This window comes from Microplitis demolitor, chromosome 2 (genome assembly GCF_026212275.2).
Source record: "Microplitis demolitor isolate Queensland-Clemson2020A chromosome 2, iyMicDemo2.1a, whole genome shotgun sequence".
Taxonomy (NCBI): Eukaryota; Metazoa; Arthropoda; class Insecta; order Hymenoptera; family Braconidae; genus Microplitis; species Microplitis demolitor.
Window position 1 is genome coordinate 802359 of NC_068546.1, and position 22215 is coordinate 824573.

The 22215-nt window shown below is 34.8% G+C and overlaps 3 protein-coding genes across 4 annotated transcripts; 2 read left to right on the forward strand and 1 right to left on the reverse strand.

Moving 5' to 3' along the window:
• Window positions 1–1420: 1420 nt before the first annotated feature.
• On the reverse strand, window positions 1421–7864 carry LOC103578423 (uncharacterized). Its single transcript, XM_053743191.1, has 12 exons — window positions 7746–7864; window positions 6935–7353; window positions 6076–6365; window positions 5322–6016; window positions 4752–5251; window positions 4320–4692; window positions 3801–4022; window positions 3208–3720; window positions 2855–3145; window positions 2504–2789; window positions 2146–2418; window positions 1421–1443 (listed from the first exon to the last, which is right to left on the reverse strand). The coding sequence occupies exons 1-12, from the start codon at window positions 7824–7826 to the stop codon at window positions 1421–1423; spliced, it is 3966 nt and encodes a 1321-aa protein (XP_053599166.1). The 5' UTR covers window positions 7827–7864.
• Window positions 7865–10599: 2735 nt separating this feature from the next.
• On the forward strand, window positions 10600–16136 carry LOC103578420 (potassium voltage-gated channel protein Shaw). 2 transcript variants are annotated; one of them, XM_008559517.2, is made up of 5 exons: window positions 10600–11042; window positions 13749–14150; window positions 14314–14604; window positions 15051–15392; window positions 15477–16136. In XM_008559517.2, exons 1-5 carry the CDS (start codon window positions 10761–10763, stop codon window positions 15522–15524), a joined length of 1365 nt encoding a protein of 454 aa, XP_008557739.1. In that variant the 5' UTR covers window positions 10600–10760; the 3' UTR covers window positions 15525–16136. The 2 variants fall into 2 exon arrangements, with proteins under 2 accessions (XP_008557739.1, XP_008557740.1); XM_008559518.2 differs by lacking the exon at window positions 15477–16136 and having other exon boundaries at window positions 15051–15191; window positions 15257–15329.
• Window positions 16137–18327: 2191 nt separating this feature from the next.
• LOC128667309 (myb-like protein D) lies at window positions 18328–18708 on the forward strand (the record flags this gene model as incomplete). Its single annotated transcript, XM_053736912.1, has 1 exon — window positions 18328–18708. A coding segment is annotated over one exon (381 nt), but the record flags the coding sequence as incomplete, so codon positions are not given.
• Window positions 18709–22215: the final 3507 nt, after the last annotated feature.

The window sequence follows — 22215 nt, forward strand, 5'->3', positions numbered from 1 at the left end:
AATTTCCTATATGGGAAACTATGGATGCCTGATTTCCTATGTAGGGATTCTACACAGGAAACTAGGGATTTATGTAGGAAAGTATAAGTACCTGGACTCCCATATAGGAAATCTGTATGGGAAACTATGGGTGCCTGGATTTCCGTGTAGGAATTTCCTATATGGGAAACTATGGGTGCCTGGATTTCCGTGTAGGAATTTCCTATATGGGAAACTATGGATGCCTGATTTCCTATGTAGGGATTCTACACAGGAAACTAGGGATTTATGTAGGAAAGTATAAGTACCTGGACTCCCATATAGGAAATCTGTATGGGAAACTATGGGTGCCTGGATTTCCGTGTAGGAATTTCCTATATGGGAAACTATGGGTGCCTGGATTTCCGTGTAGGAATTTCCTATATGGGAAACTATGGATGCCTGATTTCCTATGTAGGGATTCTACACAGGAAACTAGGGATTTATGTAGGAAAGTATAAGTACCTGGACTCCCATATAGGAAATCTGTATGGGAAACTATGGGTGCCTGGATTTCCGTGTAGGAATTTCCTATATGGGAAACTATGGGTGCCTGGATTTCCATGTAGGGATTTTACACAGGAACCTAGGGATTTATATGAGAATTTATGTAGGAAAGTATGAGTACCTGGACTTCCATATAGGAAATCTATATGGGAAACTATGGGTGCCTGGATTCCCGTGTTGGAATTTCCTATACGGGAAACTATGGATGCCTGAATTCCTATGTAGGGATTCTACACAGGAAACTAGGGATTTATGTAGGAAAGTATGGGTACCCGAATTTCCATATAGGGATTTTACATCGGAAACTATGGATTTCTATGGGGATTTATGAAGGAAAGTATGGGTACCCGAATTCTCATTTAGGGATTTCATATCGGAAACTATAGATTTTTATGGGGATTTATGTAAGAAAGTATGGATACCTGAATTCTCATAGGAAATCTATATAGAAAACTATGGATACCTGAATACCCATGTAGAAAATCCATATGGAAAACTATAGATACCTAGAATCCCATGTAGGGATTTTACATAGGAAACTAGGGATTCCATAAAAGGAGCTATAAATTTGAATGAGGATCCATGGGAATCAACAAAGGAATGTACGGATTTATGACTGAATTCCCATAAAGGATTTTAACATAGGAAACTATGGGTACCTGGATTCCCATGTTAGAAATCCTTACTAGGATTCCTGAACATAAACTAGGTTCCCATATAGATTTTTTCATGGTGAAAATTCCCATGGGAATCCACATAAAAATCTATGCTGAATTCCTATAGGAAATCTATCCAACGCCATTTTGGAATCTTCACATAAATCTGAGCTGGATTCCCACGTGGATTTTTTTGACAAGTCGTTCGTGATCGTGCTCTAAGACAATGTTGTGTTTTTTCAACCCACATTCAAAACAGTGACTTACAAAAGGTCATTAAATAAATAAATAATCAGTAATTTTTATTGCAAAAAGTATAAAATTTTTTATATAATTAGCAAAAAAATTATACGCAAGTTGTGCATAATCTCAAAAATATTCGTCGTCATTTATAGCCAACGGCTACTCTAAAACTGTAACACGAGACGTTGGAATGCACATTAAAGTGTGAAAACAATAAAAAGCCAAGTAAAAGTACTCGAGGTCGGTAAAGTGTGTCTTGAAAACGTCCTCATAGACAATCCGTCGTCTCTGCAGTGCATTTTCGAGTGGTTACACGATTTGTGGACAATAAGATGTAGCTTAAAAAAATGAAAAAAACCGCGATCGTGGGTTGGCACAAATATTGTGTTTATGCACATGTATGTACACACGTTTACAAATTTACATATGATGTGCTGATGATAAAAAGTTAAAAAAGAAAGTGCAAGGGATGCTTGGAACGCGTTTGTGCTTTGCCGTAAGCCAACCGAGACGCGACCCGACCGTGGTAGAGAGTGGATTAAAAATAAAACGACCTTCATTTTATTGGTGGAGAAAACGTCAAGCGAATTGACGGACGGGAATGTTAAGCATCCGCTCAAGTGACCCAGATGATGCGTAATATATAATAATAATATATCAGAAATATAAAAAAATATATAATACATAATAATAGAATATAGTGCTGCTCTATAGGCATTACCGAAACTTTTACTCTGCATTCTTTTGTACATTTCTCCGCTACTTTTTCGGTGAACCATGCGATGAGTCGCTGCTTGGTACTTTTTCCGGAAGCCTTTTTCACTCTCCGTTGAGCCTTGGGAGCCTCTGCGATCTTTTATTGGACCCTCTGATGATTCATCATCCCCGTCACGGCTGTCGGGACGCTTCCAAACATGACTTTCTTCCAGCTCCCCAATATAGATCCACTCGTTTCCGGTGTATGGCTCGATGTAAGTATCCTCGTCTTCCCGATCTGCATTAAGAAATGACTTATTACTGAAAAAGCACTTGAACAGTTGATAGATAGCCACGGAACCTCTGGAAGTGCTTCAACGCACATGCTAATGTTTCCATGCTGACGTCAGTACTTCTGGCATGAAGACGACGTCTGATTCCGTCTTCGATGGAGCCTCTGCTAGAGGATCGTCCACCGCGTTCTTCAGACTTTGCTCGAACATCTGATCTTCCATTATTGCGGTGATACCTACGCTCGCCACGATCTTCGGATCTGTATCGCTTGTCGAGTTTTTTGTACAACCGATGTCCAGAGTGCTTGGCAATGATCCGTGGCCCCTCGGGTGAGTCAGCGAATCCTGCTGGTGGCTGGACTATTTCTTCCGTTACCTGCATCAACAAATCGATTGGTTGGATTGTAAGGATTACGTTGCTGTGAGGATGTGTAAGCGAACCTCTTTCCCGCAACTGTGGCAATGAGAGGCGTCATGATGTGCAGCACACAAATCGGCGCTTTCGCTGTAAAAAACGCTGTCACTACCAGGACTAACGGACCTCAATGATTCAGCTGACAGCGCCTTCAAACGGGTCTCCAGACACGATGGAGACTTTACGATGACAGTAGTGTGACCATTGTGACCGGGACTACGTTGATACCTGCTGCCTGGACTTAAACGGTTAGAGCAGTCATCCACAGGTCGGGACCTACGTCTTGGTAAGCTCCCAGTGAATGCTGCATTCTTATCCTGGAATCATGATAAAAATTGGTCCGTATTTCATTGGCTACTGAGTGCTAACTATTGATTACCTCGTTGCTTCGTCTACGAGCCGAAACGTAGCCGCTTGTTTTGCGACGTGGACTATCCCTCGGTCTACGATGACGTGCGTCCAGATTGTCTCTGTGAACGTGGTGGTGATGATGGTGCATATGGTAATGATGACTACAGCTAGAATCATCAGAAGTTGGAATCTGTACCGAGTCATCAACTATTTCTCTATTCCATTCCTCTTTCTGGGGGCTTCGCGAAATCGTCGAAATAGGCGACTGCGGATCGCGTTTTTTGTTATTACGATACGGGCTCCTGCCAGTTGTTAGTTTCGTGCGCGGTCGATGCCTGTGACTGGGAGTCGGGCTAATATTCGCGTTATCAATCACCAATTCCATTCGGTCTGAATGGTGATTATGATCGATTTCCAAACCAGCTGGAAAGTCGAGGACAAATGACTTCCTACGTGGCTCTTCATCTGTCCATGTATGAGGTTCTGGGGGTGATTCTACGTAACCAGATGATAAACGTCGCATCTCTGGTGTTCTGTGATACTGAAATGTCACAATGATAGCTTGAGAAATGAAATTTGAAAGTCTTAATAGATTAAAGTATGAATATTCATGAAACGTACCTCGTGATCTAATTCGGCTTCAGAAGTGTGCCCGCTTAGCGGAGCCGTTGCAAATGATTCAGGACATGGCTCAGGCATCGCGTCATCAAGGTCATAGCTACCAGAACTACTGCTGGTGGTAGACTTTGCCGGCGAGGGTGGGACCAGTTCTGCCAAGTCGAAGGGCATTTCTATGTCTTCGAAAATCGCCTTTGGACTTGCGGGTAGATCCTCAAGGAGTGCCTGTGTATTTTTAGCAGAATATCATAGCATACACAATTCAATAACGCATACAATATTCATAAGAGCATACATTATGGTGTGTTTATAAAAAGCTTCTGGGAAAGCTGATGAATGTAGTTTATAAAAGAAACGCCTTAGGGGTGCGCATGGTATAAATGATTGAGGCATTTGCCCAAGTGAAGTTGGATGATTTAGCGGGATAATAAAGGGGTAGAGAGAAGAGATAATAGATGTTGCTAGGGTAGCTCAAGATTTTGATCATCCACACATTCGTAGAGTGAATACTCTACTCCTTACCTCGCTCCTGGCGAGACTATAAATTGAGCTGGCGCTTTCAAATGAGCTACCGTCGGCAGCTGTCGCAGTAGTAGAAGCGGGTGCTGATGCCGCAGCACTCGATGACGCATGATAGCCACTGGGTCGTGACCATGAGCTAATGGTCGCTGATGTCCCGGTTGTGGTTCCCGTGCCGGTTGACGTATTGGCAGTGACATAGTCCTCTGTAGTTGAGGCTTCTGAGAGATCGGTCGTGTTTGTACGTCCGGAATCTGTGCGTCCGATACTCAGAGCCAGTTCGCTGGATGACTGCGACTGTGGTAAGGAATAAGGGGGACCAGGACTGCGACGACGAAGGCCACTTCGTGGACGTCCGTTTGTCAGAATTGGTTCACTGGAAAATGATCAACCATTTGGTCAGATAAGATGTTTGATGAGTGATTGAGAACTTACCTGGGGGTATGGACGATTGATGGAGGCTCCAACAGGATTCGTGGACTGGGTGGGCAAATATCTAAGTCGTCTTCCACATCTAGAGTTTCAGTATCCATGGAAGATCGTTGCTGGTGCTGGAGAAGCAGGAGATGACGTCTGCGAGATGACGGAGTCAATAGAGCCAGGGTGTCTGCTTGGAGTACCGTCGCCTGGGATTCGTTCCAAATCCCATCGCTGTGATCTTTAGTGATGTCATTATTCAGTGAATCATTAGATTCAAATGGGGAAGTAATTGGTCCAACTATCGGGCAGGTTCTTAAGAAACTAGGTCGTCGTATTTCATAACGTGGGCTGTCTTCGATTTTTCTGATTCCCTGAATAGCAGTCGGTGACGTAGGGGAGGTTGGGAGCGATCGGGGTAAAATGAAATTACTGGAAGCCAGATCTTGAACACCGTCTTCCAATGATACACTTCTTTTACGAAATAATCCGCGACGTATAATATTCTCATGAAATTCCTGAAATAAAATATATATGTCGTTAGCAATGCAAGTTATTGATTACTATTGGATAGAAATACTCAGTCACCTCTTCGTGAATGTCTTCGTGAGATGATTGAATACGTAGTAGTGATAAATCATCAGGCGTCGATGAAAATTGGACGGGTGGCCTGATATTTCTAGTCCAAGGGTCATGATAATTACGCCGGCAAGTGTGAGGATAACTCGGCGCTTCAGCTTCATCAATTAATTCACGTCTCTCAACCTGGATTTCACCATCAGAGAGGGTTTTCTGTAGAGTTATAGGCCTCCGCCAGACCAATGGCATCTGTTTCAACATAGCGCGCGCATCGGGAGACACAGGAGCCGGTTTGAAATCAATTAAAATTTCTTCCTCTTCTTTTGACAACCGCTTTCTCGTGAACTCTAGCTCGCCGTTAACCAGCAGACCAGAGTCTCTAGCTGGTGATTTAGGCGGTGTGTCAATAAGGAATGGAGATTTAGGTGGCTCCTCACTCTGCGTCCTCTGCAATGGCTCATGCTCTACTGGCTCTTCCCTATTGGTCCCATTAGTGCCCAGAGGCGCACCAAATTGCCCAGCTTCCGAATAACTCTTGGTCAATTTCCTGCCGTTAATTATCCCATTGGTCTGGGCGCCTTGAGACACCATCTTCACCCGTTGTATCGTCCGAGGGCTCAATGTCACGGGGGGTTCTCGTCGCAACCCCGTTGGCAAGTCCGTTTGCGTAGCCTGGGTTTTCATAACTCCCCGTTTATTTTTTTCTGTAATAAAGCATTTTATTAAAACATAATCCTGGTTTATTTATTTCAACAAACATTACCTAGGATAAGTATTTTAGGTTCTGGAGGTGGATACGGTTGGATCATTGCCGCTGGTGTAATACACGCTTGCGCAGTCGGCTGAGTATCAATCAGTCGTTCCTGAGCGTGAGGTCTCGGTGGACTTTTGCTACGTGATGCAATCTCGAATGATGTTAAAGTATGTGACCGAGCGAAGCTTACGTGCTTTGGCTTATGGATACCAACAGCATGCGGCTGGTTTATTGCTGTCAATACTGATCTTGGTCCTTCTAATCTCATCGACTCTTCATCCTCTTGTAACCATGTGTACCTGACATCAAAACATTGTAATTAATTTCTTACCCGCCCAATTCAACCCCCATTACCAATCTACCACACACTTTTACCCAGTTAAGCTGTCATTGTTTAAGCGCGTGTGTGTGTGTGTGTGTGTGTGTGTGTGTGTGTTAAACTAGACAAAGTATCACGGAAAGAGGAATAGGAAAACAAAATGATGGCAGTTATATCACTTGCTCGCTTCACTTAGTTTAATATATCCCGCTTTTCATGCTTACCCTATAGTATGATGAATAGCATTATCTTGAATTGAAAACGCAAAAGTTGCCTTTTCAATATCAATACACGATATTACGGAAATGGTTATAACCATTCCGATGCGTGGTATTGGAAGCGACCATCGAGAAAAGAAAAATATATGTGGGACAATAGGATATCATGCAACAGTGAACACGTATGACAACCCTCATGTAAATTGACCGAGGGTTGACCGGCTCAAGGATCAACTCAAACGTTTATTCTCTATAATTTCTCTCCGCAAAGTGCTTCGGATTTATTTGTTTGTTCACACTCATAAATATCGGATTTTAAGAAGTAGGTTACCTTTTTGGATCTGCTATGGTACAGAAAGACGTAGGTCGTCTTCGGAAGTACGAAGTATTGACCCATTCGTCTTCATCCAGATCATACCGAGTGATCCCTCGGTGGTAAGATGGATAGGGCTGCTGGTAGAATATCTGAAATGGTTTCCGTGGATATGGTGCGTCGCAAAGGTTTTCATCGCTGGACGCACTGCGAACGCACGCGGACAGAATCGAAACCCTGGTGGCTGTGCAGGGTGACAATCCTTTCGCGGAGAGACAACTGAATATCCCGCCACCAGATTTCTCAACCGCGTCCAGCTGACGGCTTGTTATGCAGTACTGCTCTTTGAAATCCTCACGTGAGTACATCGGGGTCGCACGTCGGTCCCAGTCGTGGACCATCGCTGCGTTCAGGTCAACTTGGGTCGAAACGTCAACCTGGACATTAAAAAATTTGGTGAAAAACCCTCTTGGGAGACCTGGGGCGGTAAAACAAGCTGGCAAGACAATTATTTTTGGATGTTGAGTTTTATTTTGAACGAGGGTCAAAGGACCGAGTGATCATTGAGGGAACATACGATCGCACCCTCATCCTTTATCACAACAATAAGACACTCTGACCCGGTGTCAGATAAATTTAACAGGAACCCCATTTATCTTACTGTCGGGTTTAGTAAAAGGTCATACTTTGGTTCGGCAAAAAAAAAACAAACAAACAAATTGCCGCAATTTTTGTGAGGATTCCAGCGGTTGCTGACAATTTCGGTCGCGAAATATACGCGCAATATGGGGATTAATAAATATTTTAAATGAAATGTAATTATCCAGACCTGGGGGTTATTGGTGAGGTAAACAGCGGATGAATTATTGGAACTGGAGTTTATGGAATCCTGTAGATTCCTTGGGTCCATTGATATTTCAGAGGCCGGCGAACCGGCGCCGCGATAACTCCGTGCTCTACCCATTGGTGTTCTTATTGTTGCTGGTGAGACACCAGCCATGCCTTTTGTTAATAATAATGTCCAATTGTAAGCCGCACCCGCTGTACACAACCAGTCGGACTCCTTGAGCTTATCGATCGGAGATGCGGGAAAAGTGGGTAAGTGTGATTATGGGGGATGTGTTTTTATGACAACAATATCCGATGGGGCGGGAATAAATTGCCCTAATTAATGGACCCAGTTATTTATAATAATAATCCCCCACCCTGACACTCATTTTTACGTTGGACAGTGCCAAGGCCACTTCATTTCACCATCACACCAAAAGACATATTTTTATTAATTTTTTTTCACATCGTCGACTGTCGAGCTTTCACTTAATCGATTGGTTGACTGTTTCACGGTAGATACCGACGGATTAACTTACAGCAATTTTATAAATATTACACTCGGACGGATATGGATTTTTTTTTTTTTTTTTAATTAATTCACTTCTTGGGGAAAAATTTTTTTATTTATCTTTAAAATCATTTTCAGACTTTAGTTTACCCGTTTGTTGTTTTTTTGTCACAAATTTGGAGTGACGAGTTTTGTAATTGTGGAGAAGATGAAGATAAAAATATTGAGAAAAATAACAAGGGTCCGCGACCGGGAAAGACCACGGGCGGCGTCCACAACGCGCGCCCTGACGCCTACTCTCTCTCACGCGCGCGAAATAGAAGTGGGGCAAGACATCTCGGGGATTACTGCTGCTGCATATCCGAGGGATGTTCACCCATCGAGGGATGAATTGCCGTATACTTTTTTTCAACCCCCAGAGAGGGGAGAGTCGATGGATAGAGTGGAGATTGAAAGGGATGCGCGCGCGCTGGTCCAGCCGTTACCATTAACTACAGCTGGGATTTCACTTGTCCTGCCATCTGGTGTTCTGAACTGAGGCTGTCTAGTTGTTGACTGTCGGCACGGAAGGAATTATTTTTTCCCATGTGTGATAAAACATTCTGTCGGTAAAAAGACTCGCGCCTGCTTACCCGGAGATCATTTTAGCCAGAGGCCGGTAAGAGATCAAACGAGACCTTAACCCTGGGAACACGAGTTGATCATGAAAAAGTTGGTCATTCATTAGTTTTCGACCAACTTGACGACAAGTTTTCGGCAACTTCAGCTTTTGCAACTTTTGGCTACAAGTTAACGCCAACTTTCTCAGAAAGTTGGCGCCAGTATGGAGCCGCAACTGAAATGCAAGTTTCTGAGGAAATTGAAAAGAAACTTACCGTCAACTTATGATTGTCAACTTTTGCAAGCAACTTGTGCCACCAACTTTCTCAGAAAATGTCTATCAACTATTGGAGGTACCAACTGTTGGCGGTCAACTTGGTGTCCAGTTGTGGCTGCAAGTTTCTCGTCAGTTTCTCGCCAACTTGGCTATCAGGGAATCTGGCAAGACTGAATATTTTTTATGAGGAATGTTTTGTGATCTCGCAGCTGAATTAGAGTAGTTTTGTATGCACTAGAGTGGATCAGCGATGAAATATTGTTGCAAACAAATTAGTAGTTTGAAACTTCTGTTAGTTATTATGAATAAGCTCGTTTATAATCTTAAAAAAAATATAAATCATAGCTTTACATCATAAACATTGTCAGTTTATTTAAAATTTTTAAATTACTGTAGTTTAAGTATAAAAATAAAAATGAAAGTAATAAATTATAATGAATTATGGAGATGTAAATAAATGGATTATTTTTAACTCTAAGAAGATTTACAGCATCACTTTTTTTTACTATTAATCTGCAGATTTAATTGTTGGAAAATATTCAAATTTTTTTTAAGTGAAATGGAAATTTTTAAAACCCGGGAAACAAAGTCAGGATAAGATGGACGTGACAAATCACTTTTTCGAAATTTTTAGTACGAAATTTCGTTTTTTTTGTAGTTGGCCCATCTTACCCCAGAGATTTGGAAATTTTTTAAGGTTTCATATTCCCCCCTCTTCTTTCTGATATATGCTTACCAAAATTTGCTGGCTTGACGCGTAATAGTCTTCAGGAAGTTTCTACTAGCGAAATAATTTTGCGACGTTGGCCATCTAGCGGAAAATTTGAAAACTAAAATTTAAAAAATTTTTGCAGTGAGTTCGATAATTAGTTTTGGACGAAAAATGATGAATTTTGATGGAATAGCTGCACAAAAAAATTTTTTAAATAAAAATCATTATCTCGAAATCCGAAAAACAAAGAATGACAATTCAAAAATTCAAATTTTCCCGGGTTTTTCAAATTTGAATTGTGGTAAATATTTAAGGATGAAAGTAATGAAATTTTGTCGTGTGAATTTTTGCATGTGAGAAATTTATCTTCTATGCGCCACCTGTCGAAAATTTTTCAAACTAAAATTTCAAAAATTTTTCGACAGCTTGTAGAGTGATAAATAAATTACTAAAATTAATAATTATAATTAAATTAGTGGGCTAATAATTTATTTGTGATAAAATAATTAAAAATAAATAATGCAGCGCACTGAGGAAAATTGAATGCATAATAAATGAGAAATGTTAATGAATATTGGCTGCGTATTAATAATAATAATAATAAATAATTCTATGATTTATTAAATCTGATAACATAGATTGAATAATCGTATCTGAACGCCATCTGGGATCATAAATAAACAGTTGAATGTTGAGTTTATAGAAGCGTAAAAAGGCCTCGCTGGAAAATAGAATCAGTATGTTTAAATTTAATGATCTGCATGGACGAATTATAAAATTAGTACAAGTGACTAAATATTTGTTTTAAATTAGCTCTCTATTATTTTCAAATTTTCGATCAATTGGTTATTTGTTCTATCGGTTTGGTTAATAATCAAGTGATAATATTTAATGGGCGACTTTAAACCATAAATATATGAGGATGGAATTGAATAAAGTTATTTTAAATGTCGGCGGTATAAGACACGAAACTTATAAGTCGACACTTAAAAAAATACCAGCGACACGGCTGTCGCGTTTAACAGAAGCGCTTGTTAATTATGATTCAAATTTAAATGAATATTTCTTCGACAGGCATCCCGGTGTGTTTAATCAAGTTCTTAATTATTATCGTACCGGCAAGCTTCATTATCCCAGCGATGTTTGCGGTCCATTATTTGAAGAAGAACTTGAATTCTGGGGCCTTGACTCTAATCAGGTAATTTTTTTTTTTTCAATAGCACTAGACTTTTATCTTTTTTCTTATTTTCATAAATGAAAATTAAGTTATTTGAAAAAATAATTTTTTAAAAATTCCTCATAACAAGTCACTTGTCAAAATTTCCCATAATAAGTTCTTCAAAACTCCTCATAAAAAAATAGAATATTAATTTTCTTAAAATTTCTTACAGCGAATAGTTTTTGTTAAAATTCACCATGATAACCAATTTGAAAATTCCCCATAGAAGATTCTTTAAAATTCCTAATGAAAGAAAAATTTTATTTGTTTTTTTTTTTTTTTTAAATTCTAATTTCTAATAATGTTGTCAAAATTCTCCAGATTGATAATCTTTCAAAATACCTCATAAAATTTTTTTTTATTAATTTTTTGAAAATTCCCCACAATAAATCTTTCAAAATTCCTGATAAAAGGAAATTTTATTTATGTTTTCAAAATTTCCCATAACATTACTCTTGTCAAATTCCCCATAGAAAATTTTTCAAAATTCCTCAAAAAAAATTATTTTATTTGTTTTTTTTTAAAAATCCTCATTATTAATAATTTCTGCGAAATTCTCCAGATTATTAATTCTTTAAAATACCTCATAAAAATAAATTTTATTAATTTTATGAAAATTCCCCATAACTTATTAATATTGTCAAAATTCCTCATAATAGTTAATCCTTTAAAATACCCCATAAAAATTCTTCCCTACAACAAAATTTCAAAATTCCTGATAAAATAAAATTTTACTTATATTTTTAAAATTCCCCATAATTAATTGCTTTTGTCAAAATTCCTCATAATAATCAATCTTTCAAAATTACTCATAAAATAAAATTATACATATATTTTTTAAAATTTCCCATAACTAATTATTTTGTCAAAATTCCTCATAATAATCAATCTTTCAAAATTACTCATAAAATAAAATTATACATATATTTTTTAAAATTTCCCATAACTAATTATTTTGTCAAAATTCCCCATAAAAATCATTGTTTTCAATAATCTTGAAATTTCGGTTATGAATAACGTCTTAAAAATTTCTCATAATAAAAAATTCAAAATTCCTCAGAATTCTTTTTTTTTTTTTTTGACTTTTTAATAAAATTCCCCATATAAAATTTTTTCTAAATTTATTGTACGAAATTTCATTATAAATTTTTCTCTAATTATCAGTAATTTGCTTAAAAAAAAAATTTAAAAATTGAATAAAAAAAATAATAAACCATAAAATTGTTCATTTAATCACGTGAAAAGTTCCAACACATTATAAAATACTCAAGTGTGAAACGTATTTAAGAGTAACTAAAGTACGCTCATACGTTGAGAATTTTTTATTTCGTTCTATTGAATTTTATTTATCTTTTTTTTATAGTTTAGTTTAGTTTATTTTTTGACTTGCACAGTTCTTTCACTCTTCGTGCCAGAAACTCGGTACAATATTCCTTGGCATCGAGTTTTTCTATTCTCATTCTTCGCCTCTGCATGTGATCCCCGCATCCATGAACGAGAAAGTTTATCACACAAGAGACACGTTAAACCTCCAACGGATGTACCAACAACACAAAAGTTTATACTCTGTTGACTATTCACCCGATCCAATATTACTGATAACCACCACTATGATCTTACCCATATTTATATAGACTAATATATCTATATATATTTATCAATGATAAATATACTCATTTTACAATAAAATTCCTCTTTGATAAAAATATTTCACTTTTTTCCAATACAATATTTTTTTCACAAAAATGAAAATATGGGACGAAGTAATTTCGCAGTCAGGCAAATTACTTGGGTAAAACGGCCACCTAGATATTAAAAAAAATTTTCAATTGACGAAAAAAAAAATTATGTTTTCGAAAAAAAATTAATTTTGGCCTGAAAAGTATAAAATTGATGTCAATTTCAAGTAATCAGAGCTACAATATTTTTTTTTTCGAAATTCGTGGCCCAAAATTGAAGAAAACGAAATTTCGATTTTGAACCTGATACTGTTTTTTTGATTAAAAAGTAATTAATTAATTTTTTAAAAATAAATTTTCGAAATTTGCTGATGCTAGAGACCCTTAATTACAAGGAAAAATTTATTTTATTTGAATCTGGTCATTGGAACCAAACTTACAGAAGTTTTTCGCTCGACCCCATGATGGCGCCCAAACTATGGCCAGTTCCTGTTTCTGAACAAAAATTCACATATAATTAACGCAATTGACATTTCTTTGCCACCAAAATAACTTCAACAAACCTCTCTTAATAGGCCACAATCGAGAACAAACTTTATTTTTTTTTGTTTTCAAAATCAACCTCCGGAACCGCAGAAAAAATTCCATTTTAAACCCGACTCGGTTTTTTGTCAAAAAAAACAGCTACCTAATTTTTTAAAAATAAATTTCCAAAATTTCCTCATACTAGAGACCCTAAACTACACGAAAAAAATTTTCCAATCAAATCCAACTACCCGAACCAAAGTTACTCAAGTTTTTCATTGAACTCCAGGCTGGCGCCCAAAAACTATCGACCAGTTCCGCCCCCAAGACCAAATTTTCTACTAATTACGCTAATTAACGTCACTAAAATTCGCTTACCCATTACCCAGATCTAGTAAGTGTCCTATTATGGGCCAAAATTAATTATAGAACCAAAAAAAAAAATTAAATTTTCTACAAAAGCTCTTGTTCGGCGTTCCAGGTCGAGCCATGCTGCTGGAGTACCTACAGCACTTACAAAGACACAAAAGCGACCCTAGCGATTCTCGACAAACTTGACGTCGAGGGTGTTAAACTGTCTGATCAAGAAACAGCCCATTTGTTCGGATACGAGGAAGAATACTTGCGTGGAACATTAACACGGTGGCAACGACTTAAGCCGCGTATTTGGGCGGTTGTAGAGGAACCTTATTCATCAAAATTCGCAAAATATATTGCCTGTTTGTCTATTCTCTTTATATGTCTTTCAGTTTTATCGTTTTGTCTGAAAACAAATCACGTAAACGTTAAACATTCACGAACTCATACTGCTCGTAAAGTTTTTTATTATATCGAACACATTTGTAATGCCTGGTTCGCTCTGGAAATCGTCATCAGGTGCCTGGTAAATTTATTTTTATTTATTCACTTAATTATATTTTATTTCATTCCTTTTCACTTCATTATAAATTTTAACAACCGGTTAAATTGGAACAGAGCCAATACAATGGGCGCTAGATTAATCGTAATTACCACTGACCGTAAATGTAATTTTTAATCTTTTTAAGGTCAGTCCCAGCTTCAAACGTTTGGTAGCATCGCCAGTGAATGTAATCGATATGGCAGCAACACTTAGCTTTTATACAGAGCTCTTTATGACCAAATCAAATATCTACGTTGAGGTTTTGTCTATTGTACGAGTTCTCAGGCTTTTTAAACTGACCAGACACTCTCCGGGTCTGAGGATTCTCATCCACACTTTTAAGGCCTCGGCAAAAGAATTGGGCCTACTGGTTTTCTTCCTTGTACTTGGGATCGTTGTGTTCGCGAGTCTCATCTTCTATGCAGAGCGATTGCAGGTATTTTTTTAAAAACTCGATCTACTGATTAGGGACTCTTTTTCTTTAGGGTCAGGGTTGAAAGGAAAAATGACGGTACGGCTGTATTTGTGAGGTGATTTCCTCTAATTTGAGTACCCACATCGATATATTTTGAAAATTAAAAAATTTAGTCAAAATTTCGAAAATTTTTTATTTTGAGACCTAGATCTTTGAGAGTAGAGTTGAATAAGTGGTCACATGATATATTTTGCTAACAAAAGTAAAAAAGTCGTTTTTTTTTTTGAAAAAACTGAAAAAAAAAATTTTGAAAATAACATAGCCTTGTTGGTACTCATTTTACTTGGGATTCCATCAACATTTCGATAATAAATTCCTTTTCTTTAAAAAATAAATTATTTTCTGGATATATATATAAATAGTTAAATATGTATGATAACGTGGGTTGATATTATATTGGACTACAGGAAAATCCGGAGAATGACTTTAATAGTATACCAGAGGGACTTTGGTGGGCACTAGTAACCATGACGACAGTTGGTTACGGTGACATGACACCCAAGACATTTCCTGGGATGTTCGTCGGCGGACTGTGTGCTCTAGCCGGGGTATTGACTATTGCTCTACCGGTACCCGTTATCGTCAGCAATTTTTCTATGTTCTATTCCCACAGTCAGGCACGCAGTAAATTACCAAAGCAGAGACGTAAAATTTTGCCCGCTGAAATTCCACGTCGACGGAGTCAGAGATTCAATCAACAGAAAATCCACGAGCATTTGGAAACGTCTTTCGGTGACGGGACTGACCAGGTAATAACTTATACCCTTTTATTGAGCCCCCACTCGGTCTCAGTCATCCGATTTATTGATTCGCTTATTATTTTTATTTAATAGTCAATCATACCCGCGGCAAATGAAGACGACGATAAATGTAAAGTCTAGTAGCAAAGAAATGATAAATATTTAAGTATTTCATACACCGGATATCAAAGTATTTGATACAAAAAGTAAGTGATGTGTCTCTTTGCAGACAGCATAAAAATAAAATTAAAATAGAGACAAAGATGGAGACGGAGACGGAGACGCAGAGACTGACGGGGATGAAGATGGAAATGAGGATGGAGATGGAAAGGAAGAGAAAAACTACCCGAGGCAAAAAGAATTGCTAAAGGATTCAATTGTTTCCCGAAGACATTCTTCGTATGATAAAAAGAGTTAAACAAAAATATAAGATAAAAAGAAATATAAGAGTTTAGTAAGAAAAAAATAGCAGAGGATAAAGAACAAGAATTGACTGACAAATTCCTGGTGGTAGATTTCTGGGTCTTTACCCCGACGATCCGACGGATGCTCTGTTAACGCAAAAAGCCACGTAAAAAAGGTTTCACTCACTCTGTCACCCCCGTCTATTTGCGGATAAAAGATCCTCGAGATGTTTGCAACCCGATATCCTTTTTAGTTTTAGACCTTTTTTTTTTCAGGGAACTATCTATTTTATCATACTTCGATTTTTTATCTATTGCATTTTACTCCCGACAAGACAGAACACTTGCATTTGTTTCAAATAATTTCATTCGCTACTTTATTATTATTCTCTTTTTTTTTATTTTGGAAAAAAAAAAAAAATAATAAAATGAAATAAAATACCGTGACCTGGGATCGAACCGCTGACCTTCTGATGACTAGTCAAATTTTTCTTAATGTTACTACTAGGGTGTGCGAATCGGGTTCGGATCGAATATAACTATTCGATTCGAATTTTCGAATTATTCAAAAAGTTTTGAATTATTGGATGATTTTTAAGTTATTCGAAACTTTTTGAATTATTCGAAACTATTCGAATAATTTGAAACTATTCGAATAATTCGAATCTATTTGTGTTTCTCGAATCTCTTGGAATAGTTGTAATAGTTTCGAATTATTCATCAATTTTCGAACTATCTGAAAGTTTCAAATTATTCGAAACTATTCGAGTTATTCGAAAATATTCGAATTATTCAAAACTATTCAAATAACTTGAAACTTATCGAATAATTTGAAACTATTCGAATAATTGAATCTATTTGTGTTTCTCGAATCTCTTGGAATAGTTGTAATAGTTTCGAATTATTCATCAATTTTCGAACTATCTGAAAGTTTCAAATTATTCGAAACTATTCGAGTTATTCGAAAATATTCAAATTATTCAAAACTATTCAAATAACTCGAAACTTATTAAATAATTTGAAATTATTCGAATAATTCGAATCTATTTGTATTTCTCGAATCTCTTCGAATAATTGTAATCTTTTCGAATTATTCGTAACTTTTCGAATAATTCTAATTATTCGTAGCTTTTCGAATAATCCTAATTATATATCGATTTTATAACTATTCGAAAGTTTCGAATTATTCGAAACTTTCAAAATAACTCGAAGCTCTTCGAATAATTCGAAACTATTAGAATAATTCAGATCTTTTCGAATTATTCGTAAATTTAACAATTATCCACGTTTCGAATTTTTCGAAAATCAGCAAAAAATTCTAACTTACGAATAAATCGAAAAATTCGGATTTTTCGAAAATTCGAATCGAATAGTTGGATTTGATTTGATCCAAATAATTTATAAATTCGAATTGTTCTCACACTACAAATCACAACCTTATATATATATAATATAAACAAATATTGTAAATAAATAAATAAAAATAAATTTAATATATTTTTAAAAAAAAAATTTATAAATAAGACAGACACGGCGGGATGGCAAAGAAAAATTTTTGAAAGCCACGTAAATTTTTTGCAAACCATCTCGCCGTGTAATAGTCGGGTATTATTTTTATAATTATAATTATCCAAGAATTAATTAAAAGCTGGATCAGTCTAATTATAAATATATAAATATATATAAGACAAAAATAAAACAGTAAGTGAGTGGGGCAAGGGTAAGAATTGGTGTGATGGTATGGTTGTCATTAACTACATGACGCTACCGCACGAGGCTGACGGCGCACGCGTCGCATCGACCGCCTGAACGTCACTCACTGAAGTATCCGGCTCTGAATTCGCTACTCGGGGCTACGCTCAAGCGAAAAGCGTCATTCTGCTTCGCTCCCGGCGTTGACAATAAGAGGAACAGAGAAGGAAGTATGGTATATATATAAATATATAAATATGTATAAATGTATGACTGAGGAATGAAAAAAAAATGGGGATTATAATATAAAGTATGAGAAACGTAGAACTGTCTTTTGAAGTAAGCGATGACATGACGCAACAAGAGTCAAGTTTTTTTAATATATACCCCGGGTTTTTCATTATCTTTTGTCTTTTGATTCGTCAATTTAATGTATGTGTTGGAAAGAGTACTGGAATTATTTTATTATGATAATTACGTGGGGTAAAATCGGCTGGGGTTTCGGGGTGGGCATGGGGAAAATGGGCGTGAAAAATAATCAAAAAATTTTATTTAATTTTATAAAAATAATTTGAGAAATTTTTTTGAAATTTAAAAAAAAAAACTGTGAGAATATTTTAATTTTGATTTTAATTCAGGGAGGGGTAAAATGGGGATGACAAATTATTTGAAATTTTTTTTTTTTAAATTTAATGGAAATCTTAAAAATTTTTTTTTACTAAATTTTGATCTTCCCTGTAATCGAGACAAAAACTAAATCTTTAGTTCGCGCATGACCAGAAAATTATTTAAATAAAATAAAAAAAAAAAAATTATAATTTCAAAATAAAATTTTTTAGATTGCAAATGATAATAATAATAATAATAATAATAATAATAATAATAATAATAATAATAATAATAATAATAATAATAATAATAATAATAATAATAATAATAATAATAATAATAATAATAATAATAAAAATAATAATAATAATAATAATAATAATAATAATAATAATAATAATAATAATAATAATAATAATAATAATAATAATGATAATAATAATAATAATAATAATAATAATAATAATAATAATAATAATAATAATAATAATAATAATAATGATGATAATAATAATAATAATAATAATAATAATAATAATAATAATAATAATAATAATAATAATAATAATAATAATAATAATAAAAATAATAAAAATAATAATAATAATAATAATAATAATAATAATAATAATAATAATAATAATAATAATAATAATAATAATAATGATAATAATAATAATAATAATAATAATAATAATAATAATAATAATAATAATAATAATAATAATAATAATAATAATAATGATAATAATAATAATAATAATAATAATAATAATAATAATAATAATAAAAATAATAATAATAATGATAATAATAATAATAATAATAATAATAATAATAATAATAATAATAATAATAATAATAATAATAATAATAATAAAAATAATAAAAATAATAATAATAATAATAATAATAATAATGATAATAATAATAATAAAAATAATAAAAATAATAATAATAATAATAATAATAATAATAATAATAATAATAATAATAATAATAATAATAATAATAATAATAATAATAATAATAATGATAATAATAATAATAATAATAATAATAATAATAATAATAATAATAATAATAATAATAATAATAATAATAATAATGATAATAATAATAATAATAATAATAATAATAATAATAATAATAATAATAATAATAATAATAATGATAATAATAATAATAATAATAATAATAATAATAATAATAATAATAATAATAATAATAATAATAATAATAATAATAATAATAATAATAATAATAATAATAATAATAATAATAATAATAATAATAATAATAATAATGATAATAATAATAATAATAATAATAATAATAATAATAATAATAAAAATAATAATAATAATATTTAAATCAACGTATGCAAATGTCATTTTCCTGTGGTAGATATTACAGGTTTACAATTTTGGTGAATGTGATAGTGATGTTAAAGTTAAGCTTTTGAAGTTAAGTCTCTTGAGGAAAACCCTCTTCTGCATGCGCTAAAACATGTAGCGGGCGACTAAACCCAGTCTATACCCTAGACCCTAGACTTTATATACCCAGAGTCTTGAGAACTCACTTGATAACCAAGTGGTCTCTGACTCGAGATCACGACTAATGATCTTGTTTATCTATAAACAAGGCATGTTCGACCCCCAGAAGATCCTAAATTACACAAAGTTTATTTTCGATTCCCCGTGCCGATATCACACTATACATATCTTGATAACAATACTACTTACTATAGTTGTACATTTATCTATAGACTGATCGGAGATTGCCGATGACAATAAAAGAACGGTTGCCTGGCTGTCTTTTTAATCAATAGCCCAATCTAAATTACCATCTGCACTTATATATGTAGAGCTTCCAGAACTGGAGATGGCTAAAAGCTGAAAGAAGACGAAGCCAAGGGGAGATGCCGAGTATATTTATGAGTTAAATTGTCTTGCAGAGTTCTCAGCTGGGTTATCAACGTCACGATTTACATGAATAGCCTGCAATGCGCATTATGTTTTACAGGATATGGGTTATTCGATAGTAGATACGGGTACTAGGTACTGAGTATTAGGTACTGGGAACTGGGTTTTAGATATGAGGTATTAGACAATGGATACTAGATACAGTGTATTAGGTACTCGGTACTGGGTATCGGCTACTGAATATTAGGAACTGGGTACTTAGTACTGGTTATTAGGTATTGGATACTGGGTAGCAAGTACTGTTTACTGAGTACTGAGTACTGGATATTAAGTATGAGGTACTGGGTATCAGGTACTTAGTATTGAATACTGAGTAGTAAGTACTGGGTACTGGATTTTAGGTACTAGGTACTGGGTATTAGGTATCGGTACTGGGTATTGGGTACTGGCTATTAGGTATTGGATACTGGGTAGCAAGTACTGTTTACTGAGGACTAGGTACTGGATATTAAGTACAAGGTACTGTGTATTAGGTACTTAGTATTGAATACTGAGTATCAAGTACTTGGTATTGGATATTAGGTATTGGGTACTGAGTATTAGAAAGTAGATACTAAGTACTGGGTATTAAGTATTCGGTAATGGGTATCAAATACCCGGCGATGAGTACTGGGTATTAGGTATTGGATACCGAGTATTAGGCAATGAATACTAGATATTATTAGGTAATTTGTACTGCGTATTAGTTACTAATACTGGATATTAGGTACTCGATACTGGATATCAAATACTGGATACTGAGTACCAGGTATTAGGTATTGAGTACTGAGTACTGGGTATTAAGTACTTGGTGCCGAGTACTGAGTATTACGCATTAAGTATTGTATACTGATTATTAGACAATGGATACTAGATTCTATTAGGTACTCGATACTGGGTATTGGTTGCTGGTACTGGGTATTAGGTACTAGATACTGAGTATTAGGCGCTGAGTACTGAGTACTAGGCAATAGATACTAGGTACTGAGTATTAGGTACTCGATACTGGATATTGAGTATTGGGTATAAGATATTGAGTACTCAGTATTAGGTATAGAATACTGGGTATTAGATACTGGATGACTAGTAAATCATTACAGAGACATAGACCAATAAGGAAATAATTTATTGTATAACTGATGGATGAAAGCTGTAACGATTTCTTAAATGCTCCTGAGCTACCAGAGGAATAAAAAAAAAATTATTAATAACTTATAACGGATAGAACAATTTTTTTTTTTTTTTTAGGTAGGCTTGAAGATGAAGTTGAGGTTTCTCGACTGTGAGAAGTTTAATTTATGCAGCGAGATTATATAGAAAGAGAATAGAGGCAAGTTAATTATTATGAATCTATTTTTAAAGAGATTTAATTTTTTTAATTATGGCGCCAAGTGTTTGCTTGAGTTTATTTTGAAATAAGCTCACGTAAACATAGGTTACGAAGTAAATAGAGTGGTTTATGGATTTATAAGTATAGGAAGCTGAAATTATTTTATGAGATGATCACGTGTTCGACTGCTAGTTTACAGCAGAGCCGAATGCTACCCAAGGAGACGCATATCTATTTAGGAACTCAATTAATTTACTATGGCAATATCAGGTTATATTTTACCCCACATTATTTTTGAGGCTGTTTCAATGTAAAGTAATCGAAACTACAGAAGGAAAAAAAAATTTCGACTCCCAGATCCTTCACAGAAACGCATCCTGTTCATCTCTGCTGTGTGTCAATCGGTTAATTTTTTAAATCTGACCTACAAAATAGGTAAAACCTTTTATTTTGTTACCCTATAGACCACTCAGTAAATAATCACGCTTATCAATATTAATGTGTCATAAGTCTAAATAAACATCGAATGGAGGAGGAGGACCGAAGCCAAAGCCAGTTAGAACTTTATGAGTTTATAGTTTTGAGTTTAATTTCGAATTAACTTTAGTATTAATAGTAATGTGAAATGCGACAGTTTCAATTAGACACTACTAGTTGTAATTTAGTATGATGGTTGAAACGGACAGCTGGTGGGTGGTTTTAGTTGGCCGGTCATAAAGTTTCTTCTAATGTAGGTTGTACCTTTAGCAAACGGCTCCCAAGCTATTCATCACCGGTGAAAAGCCAATGACGTCGTTCATTAGAGGCCGCACTGGGACCATTCTCACCCTCTA